Source organism: Neofelis nebulosa, chromosome 2 (assembly GCF_028018385.1).
Source record: "Neofelis nebulosa isolate mNeoNeb1 chromosome 2, mNeoNeb1.pri, whole genome shotgun sequence".
NCBI lineage: Eukaryota > Metazoa > Chordata > Mammalia > Carnivora > Felidae > Neofelis > Neofelis nebulosa.
In genome coordinates, this window is record NC_080783.1 from 121,177,145 (window position 1) to 121,190,258 (window position 13,114).

Consider the following 13,114-nt stretch of genomic DNA (forward strand, 5'->3'; position numbering starts at 1 on the left):
TGTGACCTACGTTCTGCACTCCATTTTTTATCCACCTTAATTTACTCCAGTCTCATTCAGATGCGACTCTGGCAACTAAAGCGACTCACAGCAAAATCACTGGTCATCTGCGTCCTACCTGTTTTCCCTGCAGCCTTAATCCCAGCCGGTCCCTTCTTCCTTGAAACACTTTGTCTTGGCTCCCTTGAAATGTAACCTTGCTGAGTTTTCTCGCACTTCGAGCTGCTCCTTCTCGGTCTCCTATGCTGTCCCCTCTCTCTGCTCCTGTTTATCCTTGGAATGTCAGTGTTCCCAAACCCTCATCCTTTTCTTTCATTCTGTACCTTGTTTCATTCCTGTGTCTTCAGCAACCCTCAAATATATATATGCGGTTCCCAAATACATACATGTCAGGGGAGGCAGTAAAGCCCAATGTTTAAAGCATAATCCAAGACTCAGGTTCTAATCCCAGCTCTGCCAACTACCAGTTTATCATCTCAGGCAAGTAATGGAACCTCTGTGCTTTGATTTCATCTTGTATAAAACGGAGATAATAATAACAGTGCTCACCCTGTAGGGTTATTGGAAGGATAACATTAGTTAATACCTGCAAAATGCTTAAAATTTTACCTGACCTATAATAAACGCTCAGGAAACGTTAACCACTATCATCATCGTCGTCATCGTCCTCGTCCTCCTCCTTGTCGTCATTCCTGTGCTTGGACGTGAATGTTGAACTGTTGATTAAGTATCTTCATTTAGATGTCTTACAGGCCCCTGAAGTTCAATATTTGAGAAACAGAATAACTCCTGTGTTCCCCTACTCACTCCCAAACTGCTATTTATATTTCCTGTCCTAGCCAGTGGGACCACTGCCCTTCAGGTGCCCAAGCCAGGAGCCAGGAAAACATACTATTACATCAGTTCTGTGTGCTCACTACTGTCCAAATCCATGCCTGTGCCATTAGTCCCACTGCCTCTACGTGAGCTCGTCCCGCCACCATCTTGTATCTGAAAGGACACAGCTACCTCCTAGTCCATATCCGTACTGTCCTGCCTCCAGTAGAGCACACCACTGTTCCTTCAGGCCTGCCTAATGATATTTTCTTAGAATGTTAGTGGAAGCCTAAAATATTTACAGTGGAGTCCTTTGCAAGTTGGCCAAACTCAGGCCCAGGCAAGGGAAAAAAAAAAAAATTCTGACTATATCATTGGGGTTTGGAGAAAAGAGGACTTAGTTCAGCATAAAACCCAGGATTTACCTATTTAGTAAATGAAAGGACTGTGTCATTCATGACTTCTAGCCGTGGTCAGATAAAGGGGATCATGGACTAGGATATAAATCTGAGAGTCTCCATCAAGTAAATAGTGCTTTAACTCTTTAAATATGCTAATGAATAAAATCACAAAGAAGACAGCTAAAGTTGACAGAGCCCTGGGATCAAGGAGGGCGACCAAGGAGAAGTAATGTGAAGATCTTCCAGAGAGCCGAGGTTGACTAATGCTGCCGGAGCCAGTGGACAGGAAAAGCGTCAAAGACGGTAGAAGTAGTCATTATTTTAAAGCACTGTGGAGAAATTAAGATAAGTAGTGAAAAGTCTTCGTTACCCTTCATAGTAAGAGATGAGTGAAGACTTCATTGAGAGAATGTTTTTCACTTTTCACTTTCTGATTGTTTACAGAATTGTTGAATTTCTCATCTTAAAATTTGCACGTAAGGGGCATCTGGGTGGCTCAGTCGGTAAAGCATCCGACTTTGGCTCGGGTCATGATCTCACGGTTCAGTTCATGAGTTCAAGCCCTGCGTGAGGCTCTGTGCTGACACTCAGAACCTGGAGCCTACTTCAGATTCTGCGTCTCCTTCTCTCTCTCTCTCTCTCTCTCTCTCTCTCTCTCTCTCTCTCTCCCTCCCTCCCTCCCTCCCTCCCTCCCCCTCCCCCACTTATGCTCTGTCTCAAAAAAATAAACATTTAAAAATTTGCATGAAATATTTTAAGTAATTCTTTTAAAAATTGCAAATTTTTTTTTTTGGTTTCCTCAATGTTGGAATAGCATAGTAAGTGCTAATTAAGTGCTTATGAGAATGCTGTTTGGCCAGGCTGGAAGGAAGGAAGGAAGGAAGGAAGGAAGGAAGGAAGGAAGGAAAGAAAGAAAGAAAGAAAGAAAGAAAGAAAGAAAGAAAGAAAGAAAGAAAGAAAGAAAGAAAAGTACAGTGTTGGAACAATCAGTTAAATGAAAGGCTTTTCCTGCTCTTTGTTCAGTAAAGTTCTGATTACATAGTCTTATCAGATAACATCTGTTATATTAACATTTCTACTATTTTGTTATGCTTTGTGGGTGGCTAATTTTTTTCTTTCTGTAGCACTTAAAGATATCACTTGACTATTTCCCCACATCTCATAATCCATTTATATTTTGCTCACCCAGTAGCTACTGAATATTTTTCTTTAATGGAGACAGGAGGATTAGGTTGGTTTTTAGCATGTCTGCTCTCCCCACTTTGATTCATTATTGTACCAGAGGTTCTAGCCAGTGTAATATGGCAAGAAAAAGAAACAGAATGCCTCTAGATGTAGAGAGGAGTAAATAATACTGTCTTTATTCACAGATGACATGAGCATCTATGTAGAAGACCCTGTGGTATCCTCAGAAAAACTAGTAGAATTAATAAGTAAGTTTTTATCAGGGCTTCAGGGTTTGAGATCAGTATTCAGAAGTCAGTTGTATATATTAGCAACAGGCAATGCAATTGAAATGTAAAAGATAATGTTATTTATATTAGCTTCAAAATCTATTAAGTGCTTATGGGTAAATAGGGCAAAAGATGTGAAAGACTCGTGCACTGTACAAGTTGTGTACATTGCAAAACATTTGTGAGAGAAAGGAGGCACAAATAAAGGAAGACAGGCTATATTTGGGGGTTAGAAGACACTATTATTGTCAAATTCTCAGTGCTTGCTAAATGTGCAGATTCAATGCCAGTCAAAAGTTCAGCAAGCTTTTTTGTAGAAATTGACAAGCAAAAATGCAAAGAACCTAAAGAACCAAGGCGATTTTATTTATTTATTATTTATTTATTTTTTAATGTTTATTTATTTTTGAGAGAGACAGAGCATGAGTGGTAGAGGGGCAGAGAGAGAGAGACAGAGGAACACATAGAATCAGAAGCAGGCTCCAGGCTCTGAGCTGTCAGCACAGAGCCCGACATGGGGCTCAAACCCACAAACTGTGAGAACATGACCTGAAGTCGGACACTAAACTGACTGAGCCATCGAGGCACCCCCTCCCCACTTTTTTTTTTTTTTAATGGAGCCAAAACAATTTTAAAAGAAGACCAAAGTTGAGGACCAACACTCCCTGCTTTCAAAGCTTATTCTAAAACTGCAGTACTCCAGACAGCACAAGGTATTGGCATAAAGGTAGACTAGATCAGTGGAGCAGAATAGAGAACCCTGAAATAGATTCACGTGTATAGAGATAACTGGTTTTTGAGAAATGTGTGAAGTCAGATCAGTGGAAAAAGAACATTCTCTTCAACAAATGATACTGGAACAATTAGATATCCATATGCAAAACAACAACAACAACAACTTTGACCCATGTCTTGCATCACATACAAAAATTAGCTGGAAATGGGTCAAAGACCTAAATTGTAAAATGTTAAACTGTTAAACTTCTAAAAAGAAAATATAAGAGAAAAAGCTTTGTGACCTTGAGTAAAGCAAAGATTTCTTAGATACAACACCAAAACACAACCCATAAACGAAATTGGACTTCATCAAATTTGAAAACTTCTGCCTTTTTAAAGATGGTTAAGAGAGTGAAAAGATGAGGCTACAGCCTGAGAGAAGTCTTTGTAAATAAGCATTTATCTGAAAAAGGATTTCCCTTTAGAATAAAGGAATCCCAGAAATCACTAATAAGGAAAAACTCAGTTTAGAAACGGGCAAGAAATTTGTGCTAGCATTTCCCCAAAGAAAATATATAGATGGCAAATAAGCACACAAAAAGATGTTTAATATGATTGGTCATTGGGAAGGTGCAAATTAAAAATGAGGTATCATTGCACTCCTGTTAGAACGGCTAAAACTTTTTTAAAAGAGTGCCCATACCAAATGTTGGTGAGAATGTGGAAGAACTGGTATTCTGATGCAGTGCTGATCTGAATGTAAAATGTTACAGAAGCTTTGGAATGCAATCTGGCAGTTTATTTAAAGAGTTGAACGTACACCTACCATGTGATCTGGCCATTCCACTCCTAGTATTCACCTGAGACCAATGAAAATCTATCTATACAAAGACTTATACACAAACGTTCATGGAGGCTGTATTGTAGCCCCAAACTGGAAACGACCCCCCTATGCCCATCACTGGGAGAACTGATAACCAAACTCGTATATCCATACAATAGAATACTACTCAGTAATGAAAAAGGATGAAGTGTTGATGCACATCACAACACGAATGGATTTCTAAGTAATTATGCTGAGTAAAAGAAGCCAGACAAGCGTGCACACCGTATGATCTCATTCGTATAAAATTCTAGGGCACACAAACGAATGTGTAATTACGGAAAGTAGAGCAGCGATTACCGGCAGACGGGGGGGGGGGGGGGGGGGAGGAGGGGGGGAGGGGAGAGTGGCAAAGGGCCCTGAGAACCTCCAGGACTGATGGCTATGTCCTTTTTCTTGATTATGGTGATGGTTTTATGGGTGTGTGTATATATATATATATATATATGTGTGTGTGTATATATATATGTGTGTATATATATATATATGTGTGTGTATATATATATATGTGTGTGTGTATATATATATATATGTATGCTTAAAAAATTGTATACTTCAAATATGTGCAGTTTATTATATGTCAGTTATATTTTAAAAGATACGTTTTTTTAAACTGCAATGAAATACTGCTACACTGCCACCAGAATAGCTAAAATTTGGAAGACCGGCAGTACCAAATACTGACAGTGATGTGAAGTGACAGGAATTCTCCTACATCATAAGAGGGAGTTGGAAATCATGCAACTACTTTGAAAAGAGTTAACGAAAATTTCTTGTAAACTAAATATATACCTAGCCTGTGACCCATCAGTGCCACTAAGTATTTACCCAAATGAAATGAAAACTATGTGCCAAAAAAGACTTCTATGAGAACGTGCATAGCAGCTTTAGTCATAGCAGCCAAAGACTGGAAGCAGCCAGGCACTCATCAATAGGATTATGAATAATTAAGTTCTAGTATATTCTCGTAATGCAGTATTTCTTGGCAGTGAAAGAGAACACACTACTGATAGACAGAACCACATGCTAGAATCTTAAAAACATTAAGCTGGGTAGGAGAACCCTTACATAAAAATTATACTGTATGAATCCATTTATATGAAATTCTAGAGCAGACCAGACTAATCCATGGTAGAAAAAAAATCAAAACATTGTTTGCCTCCGTGGAGAGGGCCATAAGGGAAGAGGAGTATGAGGGAACATTCTGGGGTGATGAAAATGTTTTCTAACTTAATAGGAGTTTTTGCTTCTCCAGTGTGTGCATTTGGCGAAACAGTAAAAGTACACGCAAAATCTGTGCACTTCATCGAATGTAAATTGTATAGCAAGGAAACTGAGTGAACGTTGAACTCTAGTTAGAGATATGAATGCTGTATTTGGGGACAGCTTCTTGATGTCTGCAGTTTACTTGGAAATGCAAAAATGTAAGATCCACAGATGGATAGACGGATGGATAAATATGTGATAGAGAAAACATAAGGAAAGTGTTAATGATTGAGTGGTGGCTATGCTGGTATTCACTGTAAAATCCTTCCAACTTTAGTGACTATTTGAACATTTTCATAATTTTCTTTTGTTACAAATTCAGACTTACCAGAATAGTGTTCCTTTGTACCAGACTTATAAAAATGTGTAGCCACTGTTTGCTAAGATATGGCTTTAGTCCCTCCTCCTCCACACAGAAAGTCTATAAATAGCTATCCATCCTGTGACTTTGATGGAAACACATTACCAGAGATTTCAGAGTTAGAGCCACTAGCCTTGGCTGTCCCACGTTGGAACTGTTTCAGATAGGAGTCAGTGGCAGGCTGGGCAGAGGCTGAAGACCAGATGAATAAAGTGAAAACTGTTATATTACCTCTTCATAACATTTTGGGATGGGGGAAATTAGCATTGAGAGAATAAAACCCATGTGTAATGAAATCCACCATTATTTTATACCAAGTCAAGAACTCTAAATGGGGTGTTTGTAATTATAAAATAATGAGATGAAATCAAGGGCTAATAAAACAATCGAATCACATTGTTCTGATTTTGATACTCTTCAGATCTTTTCCAGGCCACTCCACCCAAAGTGGTAATAAATTGACTGCTCATATAAATCACTACTCTTTTTCTCCTTAGAAGTTTACTAATACAAGGCAAAGTAACAGAATTTAAACCTACCATTGATTCTGGCTCCAACTGATTAGTGCATACGTGTGTAAACAGTCTTCTAGTTTATATTGTTTTGTGATTCTGTGTTCTTGGCTTTGCGTGTGTGAATAATTGGGTGAAAGAATTTATGGCATTCACAAAATATCAAAGCAGTCCTTTTTCAAGTTTTACATTTTTTTCAGTTTGTTAAAATAGTAGATAATAAGTAATACAAATTTACCTATGTAAATGTATATGACTTATAAATAATTGAAAATTAAAAGTTAAGCTATATAAAAGTTAAAATTTTAAAAAGTGAAGACAGTGCTCTTGAGTTTTCTGCTCAGGTTGCTGAGCAGAAGTTAACTGAGTTTCTACTTCTATCTACTTTGAGTAATTTTCTCTTGCAATACGTGGAGGATGTGAAGAAGGTAATGGCAGAAAGTGCGACAGAGAAATGTGTTTCTTTCACAGATCGCTGCCTCACCTTCCCCAATCCAACCGTCTCTTTGAGTTTACCGCCGCCGCCCCCATGTTGGTCTGGTGTGGCATATGCAGGAGTGCTTTCGTAGAACTGCACAATTAAGAGGGACCTTAAAGATCATTTAAGTCTAATTTGCTGATTTTATAGATGAAGAAACTGAGGCACCGATTGAAGGGCAATATATTTTTATTGTAGAATGAAGAAACATTAAACCGGCCCTAAACAGTATTAAAGTAATAAGCTCAGAAACTCTTATTGCTCCATTTGTTAATTCTTCCAAAACATATTGAATTCCTTACTTTTTTGGTTGGGCATTAATTGGATGCTATGAATATGGTATTGAATAAGACATTCCCCACATTAGGGAGTTTACAGTCTATTTAGAGAATCAGATAACATAATACTATTGCTAGCTTTGCAGTAACATGAGTAAACAAAGTGTTGGAACATTTAGAAGGAGGCTCCTTTTCCGCTTTGGGTGGAGGGTGGTAAAAGAAAGCCTCCTCATTGGGGTGAATTTTGATCTGGGCTCTGAAGAACACTTAGGCAAAGAATTGAGGGAAAGGGTGTCAGGACTATAAAAGCAGCATGTAAAAGGGTTTTGAGGCAAGAGAACAATGGCACAAAAGTCTTCTGCATAGGCCCTTATAGCTCTGTATGTTTCTCCCTTTTTCCAAGTGGCTGGGGCTCCTTGCATACATAGGTAGTCACGTGTCTCTGTGGGCCATTCATTACAGTCAGTACATTTTGCCTTAGCTAGTTGTTAGTCTCATGCTTATAATCCGGCTCCTCTACTAGGCTCTAAGCTCCCTTTAGAGGAGCGGCTCTATCATTGTTTTCCTGTTTGACGTACAACTCAATGCTTAGGACACAGATGACCAGCAGATGTTTATGCCTTGCATAAATGTTTATTGCCTTAACACAGCCTTCTGGTTCTTCTCTGTCCAGACTCTACAATCTTCTAATTTTCTTAAGCTCCTTCTGGAATCTGTAACATGTCTGTGACCTCTTACTGGTTTATTAGCTACCTCTGTGGCCAGTCTGAGAGCTTCTTCTAATCTGCAAGTTTCACTAACCTAGTTTGCAGAAGTTTACATTCGTGAGGTATATAACAGCATGTGCTTTAAAGGAACTGATGTCAAAAACTGATTGGAGGTATATAATTGAGTGACTATTCAATTTGATTTAAATTAACTCGCCTAGTTCTAGCAAGGCCAGATGCCTCCCCTCCCCTCCAACATCCCCCTTTAAATAAACTTGGTAATACTGGGGCAGGGGGAGAGGGTAGCGGAGAGGCTAATGTTAGTACTTTTGAGGCCTTATGCCAGTCATTGGTAGTGTAGCCAAAATAGAATAGTGACTCAAGCTATAAAAATCATTATAAAGTAAGTCCTGTCTTTATTTATTCTTTCTTTATCAAATATTTTGAGAATGCTGGTTCTGTCTGTGACTCGCAAAACATTAGGCTATTATTCTATGATTGTCTGCCAAGTACTAGGGAAATTATAGAAATGGACGTTCAGTTCAGAAACTGAAATCCTAGGAAGCAGGAATAAGTGCTCTAAATGCAATGTAAATTTCTGGTATTAAGAACTCAATAGAAGGGGTAATCTGGAGCTGGAAGGGAGAAATAATGATTGAAAATGAGTCTCTACCAAGTTCTGCAAATCTGGACAGGATCCTGATAAGTCAGCGCAGTGTTGTCTCTCTTCTTTCATGCCTTTTCTTGTAAGAAAGCGTGAAGGAGAAGGAGGTATGTCATATTAGGGGCCTAGAATATGTGAAAGGTTTGGACAGCCAGTGGAAAATGTGGTAAGACTATACAAAAGAAATTAACAAAATGACTGGCATCGGTGGCAGATATCCAAAGTGTCCTGTATTTGTAACGTGCCCAGTTGTACATTTGTAGCGCACTGTCCCAGGGCACACGTTCGTATGCACATTTCCTTCTGTAAATAAAATGGGGATAGCGACAATATTGCACCTACTGCTCAGAGCCGTTGTGTAAGCCATTGATAAACATGACTGATTAGATCAGCAATTGAGAGCGATGAACAATAATTTGTGAGTTCCAGCTTGTTGCCTAGTTCATGTCACTATCGTTTGCTGTTAATAATTTTTTTCTTTTTTGCAACAAATTTTGCAGACTGGCTCTTACAGAGGGTTTGCATGTTGTAAACTGAAATGAGTAAAGGTGGCTTCACGTTCACAGAAGATTCACTTTGACTAAGAAAGACTGCATGCCAAATGTGAAATGAAAAATAAATGTATCACATTTCGGCACAAATTTTCTTCGCAGTCTCATTTGGAAAAACGACGAGTTTCTGAGATTTGGAAATGTTAACCATTTTCAGAGTACCACTGAATCCATCATTCTACCAAATAACGCGGGGTCTTTTTGCCCACAACCCACAGTAAAAAGCATATATTACATGACAACACACTACACATGGAAGCATACAGACACCTCACAGAAGCGAAAGCTTCATGAAACACTTTGCTCACCCCTTATCACCTTCCCTAGTAATTGTTGCTCTAGCGTGTTTCCTTTTTATTGTGGTTGTTTTTAATTCTGTCCATAATCCACTAAACTAATTGCATAATTCACTGATGAGCTACCACCTGCACTTTGACAAATACGGCTCATTATAAGCTTTTTCTGACATCAGTTTCAACTTTGAAATAATAGTTTCTATCTAGTATAAATTTTCAGAATCACGTTTTGCATTTCTAACCCTGGCCCCTGGCTTAAATTGTGTTTCTCTTCTATTGATTAGGTATCAACATGGTTTTTTACCACCTTTTCTGTCTCAGGACTGAAGGACAAAATCCACCATGTGGACAGCCTCCACCAGCTATTTTCTGCCATATCACCAGAACAGATTGATTTTCCACCTTTTGTCCTTGAATATGATGCCAGGGTAAGAAGTTCCAGGAGTTCTCCCTCACCCGGTGTAGTATCTTAACTGCTCTATGGGGCACTGCTTAGGCGCACAGCATCCTTTTATTATAAGATGGTATTAATGCAATTCATGTGTTTTAGTAAACTTGACAGTATCATTCAACATTCTCTTCCTGCAGTAACTAGGAAAACGCTTTGTCCTAAGAGAGCTTTTTCCTCAGTTAACTTTTCAAGGGGAGATTTTTCTGCTGGTTTGAAGCCAACCCTTGCTTATATGGTCAGTTTTCTGCCACCTCTGCCGAATGTCCTTAAGATTGAATCGCTTTTTATCTACATAAGTAAGGTCAGAAGAATCTCTTGGTGTCTGACATTTTCAGCATTAATTCAAACAAGGTAGCCTATCTTAGTAGCCTTTACCCTGCTGCAAGTTTCATTTTGTTGAAAGTTTATCTAATGTTTTTAAGAACAAGCAACACTAGTATTATTATTACTTCTAGATGAATTTGTGAATATATCAAACACTAGTAAAGGGCTACTCTTGAGTTTCATTAAAGCTCTGTCCATCACATTGTGTTTATTCTCACTACCGCTTTAGTAGTTAAAAACAAAACAAAAGTAAGTAACATGCTTGGCCAAAAGATCATCAGTCTCCTTATTTAACTGTTGCTGATTACATAACATTATGCATGAATCAGGGAATATATTTGAAGGTTATATTAAGCTTCAAATGGATTGTTCTTCCCCAATTATTGTACAGCATGTATGCACCAAAATAAATATTCTACAAGACATTTTCTCTCCACCATTTCTTTAACTTCAGCTATAATTCCTGTGTTCCTTTATGTGAAGAGCAAAGTATTTAATGTGTTCTAATGACTAATAAAATTTCGTATTTGGCTTTTGTGCAGAGAGGATTTGTAATTGGAGTAGCTGGATCATAGAAAGATTGTTGAATATGTGGAAGGGGGGGGAAGAATACCAATTTGTGTTCATGCAGATTGCTGGAGTAGACAATAACTTTATTATTATTCTTTTGAACTATATATCACTCTTCTTAATAATGAAAAAAAATGGATAGCGGGAAATAAAAGGAAAGATACTAAAAGACATTTTGAGATCAAAAATTTGGAATGACAATTCAAAGCTAGTGTCTGGATTTATAATTTATTTTCTGGGGTAGAACATACAAGTTGGATTGCATTGGTTAGAAAACCCAAACGACTGTTTTTTAAGCCAACACTTTCTATAATCTTAGGGGCCCATAAAACAGACTTTCGTTAAATATCAACACCACACTCTAGCTTGGTTTTGTTTGTCTGTTTTGTTTGTGTGCTTGTTTTAGGTTTTTCTTCTATTTTGTATATCAAATGCAGGCCTAATTAATGATGTGATTAATTACCTTTTAATAAAACAACCTATAATGTAACACTTGGGTCATTGGATCATCTCTCTGTGCCTGTACTAGAGCTTTCTAAAATTGAGATATCAGGCCATCTATATATAAAGGCCAAAGAGAAGGACAAAAAAGGGGAGAAACTAAAGGTGTCAGGAGACAATGTGGAAAGGGCTGGCAGAGGGCAGGTCACTAGATACTAGAGCTTTACATGTTACCTGCAGCACTTTGGCTCTGTGGTCGGTGGGGAGTGTTCTACAAGGGAGAACTGCCAATATATTTCTGTTTAGAACCATGGCAAAAGCAACAGTGCAGAACGTGACTGGAGAAGGATAACACTAGAGGCAGGGAGACAAGGAAGAGGCGAGTAGAGGATCGGAGGAGAAAGGAGACTAGAGCTGGGGCAGCAGCAGTGCTCATGGCAAGGGCTTGAAGATCTTAGATTTAGAAGTAGACATTTTAGGAAATGAAACCCACAGCATTTGGTGACTGAGGAAGCCATTCAGGAAGATGAAAGGGCAAAGATGCCTAAGGTGACTACCAGAGCTTCCGCCGTGGGAGACTTGGTAGATGGCGTGGCCGCCACCCCAGAGGGGCATTTTGGAGGAAGAGCATGGGGGGCAGGGGCAGTGTTGGAGTGGGAGAGAAGAGACAGGCGGTGTGTTTGTTCAGTTTGTGACACTGCGTTTGAGGTGGCCCGTGGAACACTGAGGTGGAGATCCAGTAGGTGGTTGGTTATTGCCTTGTAAGGAAACATTTTCTCTTGCTAGGAAGAATTGAAAGTATGATTAGAGAAAAGGAAGTAAGTATGGAGTTGGTTAATTTACTGGCATGTTCAGTCATGCCTTGCACATAGTAGGTGTGATGTGGCGTTTGTTGTTGGCAGGTCTCAGCGGGCTTCTATTTTCTGGGTCTTGTGTGACTTAGAGTAGTGACATAAGTTTTATGGGAATGAAAGGAACCTTTGAAGGTAGTTAGAAGGTAATTTTTATCTATCTGTATCAAAATGGTACGGAGACGATTTCAGAAAGGGAGCTAGCCAGTCAGCACTCTTATAATGATAAATGTAGTCGAAGAAGAGTATACAAGTTTACCTGGCGACAGTTCTTCAAAGTTCTTTGACTGTTTCCAGAAATAGAGAAAATAGATTGCACAGCAGTCTCTTGCACAGTGTGAGACTAATGTAAAAAGCTCTATTTCATAGCATTAAGAATTAGATTTGCCCTTCCTACTTTATCACAATTTAATGCGGATGTAAGAAACCTAAAACAATATGGTAGTCGAATGGAACGGAGAAATCTTAAAGACAGACAGTGAACCATTTCTTTTCAGATGAACTTCAAAGTTGATTTATTTGTTGAGGCATGTTTCGTAAGCATAGCTTCCATGCATGTTGCGGATATAGGATTGGTTAGTATGAAAGATCTTGATGGGCAATTCTGAAATACAAAACAAAAACAAAAAGGCTTTCCTTAACTTTTTTTCAAATAACATGAAAGGCAGCCAATCCTAGGATTTGTTTCTACCTAATTTTTAGAAATGTTTTTAATATCTGGTCAGATTTGTAATCAGAAAGTAAGTTTTCCTAGATATTCTCTTGTTTTCCGGGCTAAGGTCCCAAGATCAATTCTTGCCCTAGAGCATCTGCTCTGAAGAATATTAGAGCTTTTGATTCCCTTAGATAACATTTAGCCACCTACTGGGTTCAAAACCAGATACATTTAATGCTCTGTCATAACCAGTAATGTAAATGTACCGTAAAGCAATGCTATTTTCATCTGTCTGCCATTCTGCTTTCCTAATTATTATCTACACTGGTGCTAAACAATTCTGTTTATGATTTACTGACAAACAAGTTTTTTGTCAAATACTTTCCTTAGATATGAGAAATGAATCCTAAGTCCAATAAGTATAATCAGAGGTCCATC

The 13,114-nt window shown here is 38.5% G+C and overlaps 1 protein-coding gene across 2 annotated transcripts in view; it reads left to right on the top strand.

The window, feature by feature from the left end:
* Positions 1 to 13,114, top strand: part of GDAP2 (ganglioside induced differentiation associated protein 2) — a 67,991-nt gene that overhangs the window by 45,838 nt on the left and 9,039 nt on the right. For both annotated transcript variants that reach the window (XM_058716059.1, XM_058716060.1), the window contains exon 13: positions 9,669 to 9,812. In XM_058716059.1, the coding sequence (XP_058572042.1) occupies positions 9,669 to 9,812 (144 nt within the window). The remainder of the gene's footprint in view (positions 1 to 9,668; positions 9,813 to 13,114) is intronic.